General features: G+C 31.8%; 1 protein-coding gene across 2 annotated transcripts in view; it reads right to left on the bottom strand.

The window, feature by feature from the left end:
• LOC145963072 (uncharacterized) overlaps nt 1–3,331 on the bottom strand; it is a 10,082-nt gene extending 6,751 nt beyond the window's left edge. For both annotated transcript variants that reach the window (XM_083084713.1, XM_083084715.1), the window contains exon 1: nt 2,688–3,331. Coding sequence is in view for 1 of the 2 variants with exons in the window: in XM_083084715.1 (XP_082940841.1) it covers nt 2,688–2,745 (58 nt within the window). In the remaining variant the exon portion in view is untranslated. The remainder of the gene's footprint in view (nt 1–2,687) is intronic.
• Between the last annotated feature and the right edge of the window lie 11,943 nt (nt 3,332–15,274).

Below are 15,274 nucleotides of genomic sequence, written 5' to 3'. Positions count from 1 at the left end.
GTGTGTGTGTGTGTGTGTGTGTGTGTGTGTGTGTGTGTGCGTGCGTGCGTGTGCGTGCGTGCGTGTGTGGGTGGGTGGATGTGAGTGTGGATGTGTGTATGTATGGACGTATGTATGTATAAAAGTGACGCGAGAGTTACATGAGGAAGCGAGGTAATAAGAACGAGCGAAATAACAACAAAAACGAACGAGGTAGAAATAGCAACAAGGATTCGAGCTCGAGAATCGGATCTTTCTTTCACACTATTATTTTCCTCTCGCTCGCATCTATTACTGTCTCGCTCGCTCCTATTATTGTCTCGCTCGCATCTATTACTGTCTCACTCGCTCTCGATTCTTGGGTCCGCTTATCTTTTCGAACTGTCTATCACGATTGTCAAGTGTGACGGAGAAAACAAGACCATGAGTAGAGAGCGAGCGAGATGACCTATCATCAAAGAGTTCCGAAGTCTTACAATCGGTTTCTTCGCTTCCTCTATCCATTCCGAATTCATGAAAATGTAAACATCTTATAAAATAAAAATTGAAACTTTTATTTTTAATTTCATCGGTTTGAAAATAATTTTAATGAATTAATGAGATTTTTGCGATTTTTGCGAAATGATATTAAACACGACGTAAATCGGATAATTTTTAATTAGTCTGATAATACAAGTTTTATAATTATATATTTAACTAAATTTATGCGATTTATATCGTGTTTGATATTATTTTAATCGCAACATTCTCATTATTCTTTTAAAATTACTTTCAAATGAATAAAAAATGCATTTTATTTTCTAACATGTATTCGTGAATATTATAAATAAAGTCTCATGTAAGAGACTTCGCAATGTTCAACATTGGAAACTTTTTCGTTATTTATAATAATTTACGACTTTAAATTGCCATAAAGTAAAAACTAAAACTTTTATATTTTATTTGATCTTTTTTGATAAAAAGGGATTAATGAAATTTTTCCGTTTAAAATGACATCAAATACAATATAATTCGGATAACTTTTACTTATTGTTATATAAGTAAAAGAATGTATCTAATTGAAAATTATTCGAATAAAATGTTGGGTTGTTTAATGTGATTTTAGTCGTAAAAACCATATTAATTCTAAAATATGTTCAGTAAGCTAAATTAAGTAATGTAAAAATTTTAGTTTCTAATACATTTTCAATGTTATCAATTGTGATGTTCACATGACATCTTCTGGTACATTTAAATATGTGAAATAAATAAATAAATAATTTTAATATGTATAATAAATTAAAATAATTTGTTTCACTGCACAATATATAGATCATTTAATATTAATTATATCGACCATATTTAGACCAGGAGACGTCATGTGAACACCACAATTAATAACATTGAAAATGTATTTGAAACTAAAATTTTTACATTACTTAATTTATCTTACTGAATATAATTTTAGAATTAATATGATTTTTACGACTAAAATCACATTAAACAACCCAACATTTTATTCGAATAATTTTCAATTAGATACATTCTTTTACTTATATAACAATAAGTAAAAGTTATCCGAAATATATTATGTTCGATGTCATTTTAAACGCAAAAATTTCATTAATCCCTTTTTATCAAAAAAGATCAAATAAAGTATAAAAGTTTTAGTTTTTATTTTATAGCAATTTAAAGTCGTAAATTATTATATTATAAATTATTATAAATTATCATAAATAACGAAAAAGTCTTCGATGTCGAACATTGCGAAGTCTCTTACATGAGACTTTATTTATAATATTCACGAATATATGTCAGAAAATGAAATGCATTTTTTATTCATTTGAAAGTAATTTTAATAGAATAATGAGAATGTTACGATTAAAATATCAAACACAATATAAGTGGCATAAATTAAAATATCAAACACAATATAAGTGGCATAAATTTAGTTAAATTTATAATTATAAAACTTGTATTATCAGACTAATTAAAAATTACCCGATTTACGTCGTGTTTGATATCATTTTAATCGCAAAAATCTCATTAATTCATTGAAATTATTTTCAAACCGATGAAATTAAAAATAAAAGTTTCAATTTTTATTTTATAAGATGTTTACATTTTCGTGAATTGCAAATGGATAGAGGAAGCGAAGAAACCGATTGTAAGAGACTTCGGAACTCTTTGATGATAGGTCATCTCGCTCGCTCTTTACTTATAGTCTTGCTTTCTCCGTCACACTTGACAATCGTGATAGACAGCTCGAAAAGATAAGCGGACCCAAGAATCGAGAGCGAGTGAGACAGTAATAGATGCAAGCTAGATAATAATAGGAGCGAGCGAAACAGTAATATATGCGAGCGAGACAATAATAGGAGCGAGCGAGACAGTAATAGATGTGAGCGAGAGGAAAATAATAGTGTGAAAGAAAGATCAGATTCTCGAGTTCGAGTCCTCGTTGCTCGTGTTATTTCTCGTTCGCTCTTATTGTTATTTTGATCGTTCTTATTATCTTCTCGCTTCTTCACGTAATTCTCGCATCACTTTTGTACATACATACGTCTATACATACACACACTCACACACACCCACACTCACACACACACACACACACACACACACACACACACACACACACACACACACACACACACACACACACACACACATATATATATATATATATATATATATATATATATATATTGTGTATATGTATAACTTACACAGAATATTTTCTACGTAACTCGTTGTAACGCTGTTTTCCCGCAGCTTGTTACGCATACGATTGTTACGCCGCTGCGTGACAGCGAGTATCTATGACGCGGAATTCGAGAAAGAAAACAAGAATGTAATGCTTTAATGTGCGCGTACATGTATACTGAAGTAAACTATTACACGCAAGATGAAAGAGAATGATGGTACGAGATTGACTCTCCTTGTCACACAAACCGACTATAGCGCCGTCTGTCGCGATAGCGAGCAACTAATCTACTGCTCTGTTTTACTCTTGTATCGCAGTCTCACACTCAACAATATGCATGAAAATTTTGCGTACCGAAATTATTTTTACTACGATTCTAAACTCATTTCTAAAAGTTTATTTATATTCCTTCATGCAATCTCTAACAGGAAGCTATGTTATTTTGTACATATAAACTGCAACATTTTTATATTAAGCAAGTTTTGTTACGGGTTGACGTCAGAAGCTGATAAAAAAACTGTAATTTTTCAATTTTTTTTGTTTTTGACATAAAACTAGTAGGTTCCTGCTTTGTTTTTATATATACTTTAATCGTGGAGAAGGAATTATAATTCTGTGCAATCAATAAAAAAATTTCGGTATGGAAAAAAATAATCGTTTTGTCGGTAATCCGGCATCCTCTTAAAGCGGGATGGCCGCTCTCAGGTTTCTCTCTGGTAGAGGTGTATGTCCGTATATACGTACCAGCAGAGAGAAGACTGAGAGGGGTCACGCTGCCGTTTTTCAGGGAACGCTTTCTCCCCGCCATAAAGTGGCGCTAACTGGATCCATTTTACGGCCGGCGGTACTACGTGGCCGGATCCACTTTTCGCTGCCACGGTAAAACGACCGATTGGTTCATGTCCGTGCTAGATCCATAATTGTGGATCTCAAAAGTACGAAACATATCATACATTTATTAATTTTTATTACATATTATTAACTGCGCGTAATCTCTTTTGTTTTAATACATATTATGAATTCGAATAATTGATCATATGAGAAAAAACTATTTCACACTAAAAATATTTATTTATCATAAAATTTTGCGAGCCATCTTTATACATATATGTGTGTCGTCACGCACATATAAAGACGTCTCGCAAAATTTTATGATAAACATTTTCAGTGTGAAATAATTTTTTTTCTCATATGATCAATTATTCGAATTCATAATATGTATTAAAACAAAAGAGATTACGCACAGTTAATAGTATGTAATATATATATGTGTGTGTGTGTGTGTGTATGTATGGTATGTACGTATGTATGTACGTATGTATGTATAAAAGCGATGCGAGAGTTACATCAGGAAGCGAGAAGGACGAGTGAAATAACAATAAGAGCAAACGAGATAGAGATAGCACGAGCAACGAGGATTCGAGCCTTGAGCTCAAGAATCGGATTTTTCTTGCGCGATATTATTTTGCTCTCGCTCGCTCCTATTACTGTCTCGCTCGCTCCTATTACTGTCTCGCTTGCTCCTATTATTGTCTCGCTCGTTCTTGTTACTGTTTCGCTCGCTCTCGATTCTTGGGTCCGCTTATCTTTCCGAGCTATCTATCACGATTGTCAAGTGTGACAGAGAAAGTAAGACCATGAGTAGAGAGCGAGGGAGAATGACCTATTATCAAAGAGTTCCGAAGTACTCTCACAATCGGTTTCTTCGCATCCTCTATCCATTCGCAATTCACGAAAATGTAAACATCTTATAAAATAAAAATTGAAACTATTAGTTTTAATTTCATCGGTTTGAAAGTAATGTTAATGAATTAAAGAGATTTTTGCGATTAAAATGATATCAAACACGACGTAAATCGGATAATTTTTAATTAGTCTGATAATAAAAATTTCATAATTATATATTTAACTAAATTTATGCGATTTATATCGTGTTTGATATTATTTTAATCGCAAAATTCTCATTATTCTATTAAAATTACTTTCAAATGAATAAAAAATGCATTTCATTTTTTGACATATATTCGTGAATATTATAAATGAAGTCTCATGTAAGAAACTTCGGAATCTGCGACATCGGGAATTTTTTTGTTATTTATAATAATATACGACTTTAAATTACCATAAAATAAAAACTAAAGCTTTTATATTTTATTTGATCTTTTTGATTAAAAGGGATTAATGAAATTTTTGCGTTTAAAATGACATCGAGCACAATATAATTCGGACAACTTTTATTTATTGTTATATAAGTAAAAGTTGTTATATAAGTAAAAGAATGTATCTAATTGAAAATTATTCTAATAAAATATTGGGTTTAATGTGATTTCAGTCGTAAAAATCATATTAATTCTAAAGTTATGTTCAGTAAGATAAATTAAGTAATGTAAAAATTTTAGTTTCTAATACATTTTCAATATTATCAATTGTAGTGTTCACATGACGTCTCCTGGTCTAAATATGGTCAATATAATTAATATTAAATGGTCTATATATTGTGCAGTGAAACAAATTATTTTAATTTATTATATATATTAAAATAATTTATATATTTCTTTCACATATTTATTACACTTTCACATTATTAATATATTTTAAATAAGAAAATAAGATGCAAAATATTTTGCATTTAAATGTAAAAGAAATATATAAATTATTTTAATATATATAATAAATTAAAATAATTTGTTTCACTGCACAATATATAGACCATTTAATATTAATTATATTGACCATATTTAGACCAGGAGACGTCATGTGAACACTACAATTGATAACATTGAAAATGTATTAGAAACTAAAATTTTTACATTACTTAATTTATCTTACTGAACATAACTTTAGAATTAATATGATTTTTACGACTGAAATCACATTAAACCCAATATTTTATTAGAATAATTTTCAATTAGATACATTCTTTTACTTATATAACAACTTTTACTTATATAACAATAAATAAAAGTTGTCCGAATTATATTGTGCTCGATGTCATTTTAAACGCAAAAATTTCATTAATCCCTTTTAATCAAAAAGATCAAATAAAATATAAAAGCTTTAGTTTTTATTTTATGGTAATTTAAAGTCGTATATTATTATAAATAACAAAAAAATTCCCGATGTCGCAGATTCCGAAGTTTCTTACATGAGACTTCATTTATAATATTCACGAATATATGTCAAAAAATGAAATGCATTTTTTATTCATTTGAAAGTAATTTTAATAGAATAATGAGAATTTTGCGATTAAAATAATATCAAACACGATATAAATCGCATAAATTTAGTTAAATATATAATTATGAAATTTTTATTATCAGACTAATTAAAAATTATCCGATTTACGTCGTGTTTGATATCATTTTAATCGCAAAAATCTCTTTAATTCATTAACATTACTTTCAAACCGATGAAATTAAAACTAATAGTTTCAATTTTTATTTTATAAGATGTTTACATTTTCGTGAATTGCGAATGGATAGAGGATGCGAAGAAACCGATTGTAAGAGTACTTCGGAACTCTTTGATAATAGGTCATCTCCCTCGCTCTCTACTCATGGTCTTACTTTCTCTGTCACACTTGACAATCGTGATAGATAGCTCGGAAAGATAAGCGGACCCAAGAATCGAGAGCGAGCGAAACAGTAACAAGAACGAGCGAGACAATAATAGGAGCAAGCGAGACAGTAATAGGAGCGAGCGAGACAGTAATAGGAGCGAGCGAGAGCAAAATAATATCGCGCAAGAAAAATCCGATTCTTGAGCTCAAGGCTCGAATCCTCGTTGCTCGTGCTATCTCTATCTCGTTTGCTCTTATTGTTATTTCACTCGTCCTTCTCGCTTCCTGATGTAACTCTCGCATCGCTTTTATACATACATACGTACATACATACGTACATACCATACATACACACACACACACACACACACACACACATATATATATATTACATACTATTAACTGTGCGTAATCTCTTTTGTTTTAATACATATTATGAATTCGAATAATTGATCATATGAGAAAAAAAATTATTTCACACTGAAAATGTTTATCATAAAATTTTGCGAGACGTCTTTATATGTGCGTGACGACACACATATATGTATAAAGATGGCTCGCAAAATTTTATGATAAATAAATATTTTTAGTGTGAAATAGTTTTTTCTCATATGATCAATTATTCGAATTCATAATATGTATTAAAACAAAAGAGATTACGCGCAATTAATAATATGTAATAAAAATTAATAAATGTATGATACGTTTCGTACTTTTGAGATCCACAATTATGGATCTAGCACGGACATGAACCAATCGGTCGTTTTACCGTGGCAGCGAAAAGTGGATCCGGCCACGTAGTACCGCCGGCCGTAAAATGGATCCAGTTAGCGCCACTTTATGGCGGGGAAAAAGCGTTCCCTGAAAAACGGCAGCGTGACCCCTCTCAGTCTTCTCTCTGGTACCAGAGAGAAGCCTGAGAGGGGCACCTCAATATATGTAGTTAGCAGACAAATTCAATATTTCGCATTTTCTATTATTGCATTCGTTTGGGAATCATTTGGGCAAGTTTAGGAAAGCATTTTCATAGTTTGGGAAATAATAGTTTATTTATAATTAATAAAAATAAGTTCGGCGTATAGTTAGCAGAAATAATTTAAAAAAATTTTTTTTTTTTTTAATCAACGTAGAATTATTTGGGAAATACTTCTGTAACGGTCCCATAGTTTGGGAAATAATAATTTCAATGTAATAAATAAATAAAAATTTCACGATCATATAGTTAGCAGACAAATTTGATATTCTCTATTATCTATTAAACCAATCGCTTGGGAATCGTTTGGGCACATGTAGGAATAGATTCTCATAGTTTAGGAAATAATAGTTTATTTATAATTAATTAAAATAAATTGAGCGTATAGTTAGCAGACATAAATATTTAAAAAAAAATTTTTTTTTTTAATTAACGTGAAATTATTTGGGAAATATGTCTGTAATGTTTTTAACGTTTGGGAAATAATTATTTCATCTGAAAATCGGTAAATATATCGATGAAAGGAGTCCGCCTCGACCTCCGGGAACATAGCCGGGCAACTTCGACTTTTTTAATTTTTTTTTTTTTTAATCGTTTGTTGGTTAATTTCTTACGACAAGCATGGAGCTGACACACACACACACACACGGGGGGTGCAAGGGGGGCCTTGGGCCCCCCTCCCGCACCCACCCCGTCCCCCTCGCTTCGCGTGAAAAGTTGCAAAATGGAACCTCGCTTCGCGTGGAAAGTTGCACCCTACCGTAGGCACTCCTACCGGCGGGGTGGGTGCAGGAGGGTGCAACTTTCCACGCGAAGCAAGGAATGCGAAATATTGAATTTGTCTGCTAACTATATTGTGGTGAGAGGGGCCACGCTGTCATTTTTCATGGGACGCTTTTTCTACGTCGTACACTAGCGGCGCGTGCATCCATTTTACGCCGCCTGGAACTACATGGCCACATCCACTTTTAGGTGCCGATAAAACAGTCGGTTTTGGTTCATGTCCGTGCTACATCCACAATTTATAGCTCAGAAATAACATCCCGCATATAGACGTAATTAAAATATACTTTGTTAGCTGCGCGATTTCTTTTCCACATTCAAGTATATATTATAAATATCAATATTAATGAGATGCTATTAATGAGAGCTATTAATGAAATAAGTTTGTGTAATATACGTGTGTAGGATATTTTCTCGTGAATATTATTCTCGATAGAAAACAGAAAAGATAAATTATATAAAATTCAATAAATTGAATTTTATTTATTAAAACGATCTTAGAAGAAAGACAATTATAGACCATTTCCAGGAGATGTCACGTGAACACTATATATTTGATACGCAACATATATAACTCTTTTAAAAATAAATATAACATTAAATATATTGAAACTAAATTTTTTTATATTTCTACTAATTTGTTATTGAACATAATTTTAGAGTTAACGAGATTCTTGCTAAAAACTAAAAACTAAAAATTAATCACATTAAACCGAACATTTCTCATTGGAATAATTTTCAATTAGATACAATTTTTTTATTTATCCAACAATAAAGAACAATTATCCGAATTATATCATGTTTGATGTCATTTTAAACGCAAAAATTTCATTAATTTATTTTAATTACTTTCAAAAAGGTCAAATAAAATATAAAAGTTTTAGTTTTTATTTTATGGATATTTAAAGTTATAAATTATTATACATAACGAAAAAAAAGTTTTCGATATTATTGAAAGCGAGAGCGAGAACGAATAAGAGCAAGCGAGATGACGTATCGTCAAAAGAGTTCCGAAGTCTCTTATGCGTCGTCTACAAAGAGATTTTAAGGAGACTTAAGGCGTAAGATTTAAGAAATTGACCAATCACAATCGAGTATTCTCTTAATACTTGACTGTGATTGGTCAATTTCTTAAGTCTTACGCCTTAAGTCTCCTTAAAATCTCATTGTAGACGACGCTTTACGCGACACACCCTTTCTTTATAGTATGTCACGAGTATGTCATCTTATCAGAATAGAAAATAAAATGCATTTTATTTGAAAGTAATTTTAATGGAATAATGAGCATTTTGCAATTAAAATGACATCAAACACGACATAAGTCGGATAAATGTAGTTAAATATATAATCCAAATTTTTATTATCAGACTAATTAAAAATTGTCCGATTTATATCGTGTTTGGTGTCATTTTAATCGTAAAAATCTCATTAATTCATTAAAATTATTTTCAAATCGATAAAATATAAAATAAAAGTTTTAGTTTTTAATTTATAAGATGTTTGCATTCTCGTGAGTTGCGAATGGATAGAGAAAGCGAGAAAACCGATTATTACCCAGTGATAAGTCGAATAGACGTCTAAGACGTTTAATAGATGTCTAATAGACGTTTATTAAACATCTTAGACGTCTAACAAACGTCTATCCGACTTGTCATTTCTCACTGGGTAAAGACTTCGGAACTCTTTGATGATAGGTCATCTCGCTCACTCTCTACTCGCGATCTCACTCTCGATCCTCGGGTCCGCTTATCTTTCCGAGCTGTCTAGTACGATTGTGAAGTCTGACAGAGAAAGCGAGACCACGAATAGAGTGCGAGCGAGTTGACCTATCATCAAAGAGTTCCGAAGTCTTTAGTAATCGGTTTTCTCGCTTTCTCTATCCATTCGCAACTCACGAGAATGCAAACATCTTATAAATTAAAAACTAAAACTTTTATTTTGTATTTTATCGATTTGAAAATAATTTTAATGAATTAATGAGATTTTTACGATTAAAATGACTCCAAATACGATATAAATCGGACAATTTTTAATTAGTCTGGTAATAAAAATTTGGATTATATATTTAACTACATTTATCCGACATATGTCGTGTTTGATGTCATTTTAATTGCAAAATGTTCATTATTCCATTAAAATTACTTTCAAATAAAATGCATTTTATTTTCTATTCTGATAAGATGACATACTCGTGACATACTATAGAGAAAGGGTGTGTCGCGTAAGAGACTTCGGAACTCTTTTGACGATACATCATCTCGCTTGCTCTTATTCGTTCTCGCTCTCGCTTTCAATAATATCGAAAACTTTTTTTTCGTTATGTATAATAATTTATAACTTTAAATATCCATAAAATAAAAACTAAAACTTTTATATTTTATTTGATCTTTTTGAAAGTAATTAAAATAAATTAATGAAATTTTTGCGTTTAAAATGACATCAAACATGATATAATTCGGATAATTGTTCTTTATTGTTGGATAAATAAAAAAATTGTATCTAATTGAAAATTATTCCAATGAGAAATGTTCGGTTTAATGTGATTAATTTTTAGTTTTTAGTTTTTAGCAAGAATCTCGTTAACTCTAAAATTATGTTCAATAACAAACTAGTAGAAATATAAAAAAATTTAGTTTCAATATATTTAATGTTATATTTATTTTTAAAAGAGTTATATATGTTGCGTATCAAATATGTAGTGTTCACGTGACATCTCCTGGAAATGGTCTATAATTGTCTTTCTTCTAAGATCGTTTTAATAAATAAAATTCAATTTATTGAATTTTATATAATTTATCTTTTCTGTTTTCTATCGAGAATAATATTCGCGAGAAAATATCCTACACACGTATATTACACAAACTTATTTCATTAATAGCTCTCATTAATAGCATCTCATTAATATTGATATTTATAATATATACTTGAATGTGGAAAAGAAATCGCGCAGCTAACAAAGTATATTTTAATTACGTCTATATGCGGGATGTTATTTCTGAGCTATAAATTGTGGATGTAGCACGGACATGAACCAAAACCAACTGTTTTATCGGCACCTAAAAGTGGATGTGGCCATGTAGTTCCAGGCGGCGTAAAATGGATGCATGCACGCGCCGCTAGTGTACGACGTAGAAAAAGCGTCCCATGAAAAATGGCAGCGTGGCCCCTCTCAGGCTTCTCTCTGTACGTACAAACACCATTGCATTGCTCACGCGGACGCACCGCAGAGAAGAAAGACAGAAAAGGACCGACAATCATGCTATCCTTGTTCCTCTAACATATTGTTTTACGACCGAGATACGGCCTGAAAATGCTTTCTGGTCTCTCGTGGCAGAAAGCAGTAATGCAACAAGATTAACGGGCGCCCACTTTTTGTGAATTTTATATTTGCATGTATACATATGTGTATATACAGGGTGACCCATTTTAACTTAGGCAGCCAAATAACTCGAAAAATAAGCAAGATAGAGAAAAATGTTTTAGACAAAAGTTGTATGGTTTCGAGGGGGCCATAAGATGGTATCATTGGTTTGACCTTGAAGAGTCATTTGAAGGTCACGTGAAGGTCACTTCAATTTTTTTAAATGGAACATCCTATATATTTTTGTACATTCTTGTAGCTCATCTCGAGAGCTTTCCAAAACACTATAATTAAGTACATTTTCGTTAAGTACTTTTTGAGTTATGAGGCTTGAAATAATTTCTTAATTTTACATAAACCGTAAAATATCTTGTAAAATATTCATTTTTCGATTACCTTACCTTAATAGTTTTATGTACAAAATAATGAGAGGAATCAATTGGTGTAAAGAAAACACATAGTTGTTTCGAAGAAAAAATATGTAATTTGCAATTAACAATTCCATATTTTTTCTTAAAAACAACTATGTGTTTTCTTTACACCAATTGATTCCTCTCATTATTTTGTACATAAAAGTATTAAGGTAAGATAATCGAAAAATGAATATTTTACAAGATATTTTACGGTTTATGTAAAATTAAGAAATTATTTCAAGCATCATAACTCAAAAAGTACTTAACGGAAAGGTACTTAATTATAGTGTTTTGGAAAGCTCTCGAAATAAGCTACAAGAATGTACAAAAATATATAGGGTATTTCATTTAAAAAAATTGAAGTGACCTTCACGTGACCTTCAAATGACTCTTCAAGGTCAAACCAATGATACCATCTTATGGCCCCCTCGAAACCATACAACTTTTGTCTAAAACATTTTTCTCTATCTTGCTTATTTTTCGAGTTATTTGGCTGCCTAAGTTAAAATGGGTCACCCTGTATATGTTTCAATTATAATTAAAATTATATATGCGATTAAATATTATATGTTGATAAATAATAACAGTAGGATCATAGATAATAGGGTAAACAAATATACATATATATAAGATACGGGTGCCTATTAGACTTGGTAACTTGTTGCTTTCTCATATCGATACTTCATATATTATGGACAGGATCATCAGCGGGATAGAGAGATAGGATAATGTCAATTTTATTTTGATTATTTTTTTTAGTAACTCCATAATCATAGTATCATAGATCAATAACGACATTATCATTTTTCAATTATATCGATATCGTATAAACACATACTGGTACATAAATATTAGTAACATGAAAACGTTTATCAGTAATACGTAACGACGAGATGCAAGATATTCAGTCTATCACCCTGTAGGCATGCATACATATATATACACATACATATACAGGGTGTCCCATTTTAACTTGGACAGTAAAATATCTCAAAAACTAAGCCCAGCAAACAAAAATGTTTCAGACAAAAGTTGTATGGTTTCGAGAGGGACATAAGATAGTACCATTGGTTTGACCTTGAAGAGTTATTTGAAGGTCACATGAAGGTCACCTTCAATTTCTTAAATGGAACCTACTATTTGTCATTGCATATTCTTGTAACTTATCTCGAGAGCTTTCCAAAACACTATAATTAAGTACCTTTTCGTTAAGTACTTTTTGAGTTATGAGGCTTGAAATAATTTCTTAATTTTACATAAACCGTAAAGTATCTTGTAAAATATTCATTTCTCGATTATCTTACCTTAATACTTTTACGTATAAAATAATGAGAGGAATCAATTGGTGTAAAGAAAACACATAGTTGTTTTGAAGAAAAAATATGTAATTTGCAATTAACAATTCCATATTTTTTCTTCAAAACAACTATGTGTTTTCTTTACACCAATTGATTCCTCTCATTATTTTGTACGTAAAAGTATTAAGGTAAGATAATCGAAAAATGGATATTTTACAAGATATTTTACGGTTTATGTAAAATTAAGAAATTATTTCAAGCCTTATAACTTAAGAAGTACTTAACGAAAAGGTACTTAATTATAGTGTTTTGGAAAGCTCTCGAGATAAGCTACAAGAGTATGTAATGACAAATAGTAGGTTCCATTTAAGAAATTGAAGGTGACCTTCATGTGACCTTCAAATAACTCTTCAAGGTCAAACCAATGGTACCATCTTATGTCCCCCTCGAAACCATACAACTTTTGTCGGAAACATTTTTGTTTGCTGGGCTTAGTTTTTGAGATATTTTACTGTCCAAGTTAAAATGGGACACCCTGTATATGTGTATATACAGGGTGATCCAGAACAAACGTTTGTCTTTAAAAAAATAAATTGTCGAGTCTATTCTAAGACGATTTTCCCTTTACCAAAATTGTCTACGAGACTTAGTTTTTAAATTATTAAATAAAATAGTTTGCGAATTACGGAACGAGTACAAGAGGTAGACAGGGACGGCGCAACTCACCGTCCGATACAGGCGATCATGTGGGGCGCTCGACGCGATCAGCTGATTGCTGCACACGATGAGTGTAACAATCAGTGTGTGTGTGTGTGTGTGTGTGTGTGTGTGTGTGTGTGTGTGTGGTGTATTTATGCACGCGTATCCACACATGCACCGTACTCTCTCTCTTTCTCTCTCTCTCTCCCTCTTTCTCTCTCACTCTCTCACTCACTTACTCACTCACTTATTCTTACCTTAATAATGAGATTCTTCATACTGCTGATAAATAGCAGTGCCCAGTGTGTTGCACGATAATAATCGTCGTCGACGAGACGTCGTTTCTTCAACACGCAGTCTGACACATCGTCAAATAAACGAAGTTTTCTCTTTTATCACTTTCGACACTTTTACAAATTTACTCGCGCACTTAATCACTCACGATTGATAAAAGGAAGAATTTACCAACGGTTACGGTACGAATTTAATAAACGGTTAACGCATTTAATTATTAATTACACACTCGATTAAAGAAACGCGTTAACAGAACGCGATACTCGATGCAAAGCGCGCGACGCGACGACCGACGACAAGCAGGTCAGGTTAGTACTAGCGCCTCTAGCGCTGCCAAACATAAACGTGTAGCATTACGCGCTAGTACTAACCTGACCTGCTTATTAAATTCGTACTGTAACCGTTGGTAAATTCCTCCTTTTATCAATCGTGAGTCATTAAGTGCGCGAGTAAATTTGTAAAAGTGTCGAAAGTGATGAAAGAAAAAACTTCGCTTATTTGACGATGTGTCAGACTGCGTGTTGAAGAAACGACGTCTCGTCGACGACGATTATTATCGTGCAACACACTGGGCACTGCTATTTATCAGCAGTATGAAGAATCTCATTATTAAGGTAAGAATAAGTGAGTGAGTGAGTGAGAGAGTGAGAGAGAAAGAGGGAGAGAGAGAGAGAAAGAGAGAGAGTACGGTGCATGTGTGGATACGCGTGCATAAATACACCACACACACACACACACACACACACACACTTATTGTTACACTCATCGTGTGCAGCAATCAGCTGATCGCGTCGAGCGCCCCACATGATCGCCTGTATCAGACGGTGAGTTGCGCTGTCCCTGTCTACCTCTTGTACTCGTTCCGTAATTCGCAAACTATTTTATTTAATAATTTAAAAACTAAGCCTCGTAGACAATTTTGGTAAAGGGGAAAATCGTCTTAGAATAGACTCGACAATTTATTTTTTTAAAGACAAACGTTTGTTCTGGATCACCCTGTATGTAATTATGAATAAACAAAAATATTTTCAATGTTTTAAAAATTATCCTTAAATTGACAAAAAATGTAATATTTTTTAAAATAAAATATATTACAAAAAAAATTATTAACGTGCACGGACTTGAACTTGAGTCTACAGAGTGATAGACCAAAAACATTGCACTTCGCCATTACGTATTACTTATAAATGTTTTCATGTTACTAATATTTATGTGCCAGTATGTGTTTA

This window comes from Camponotus vicinus, unplaced genomic scaffold (genome assembly GCF_025532165.1).
Source record: "Camponotus vicinus isolate PSW18456_S1 unplaced genomic scaffold, iyCamVici1.0 SCAF_12, whole genome shotgun sequence".
Classification (NCBI taxonomy): domain Eukaryota; kingdom Metazoa; phylum Arthropoda; class Insecta; order Hymenoptera; family Formicidae; genus Camponotus; species Camponotus vicinus.
This window is presented reverse-complemented; position numbering and strand designations above follow the sequence as displayed.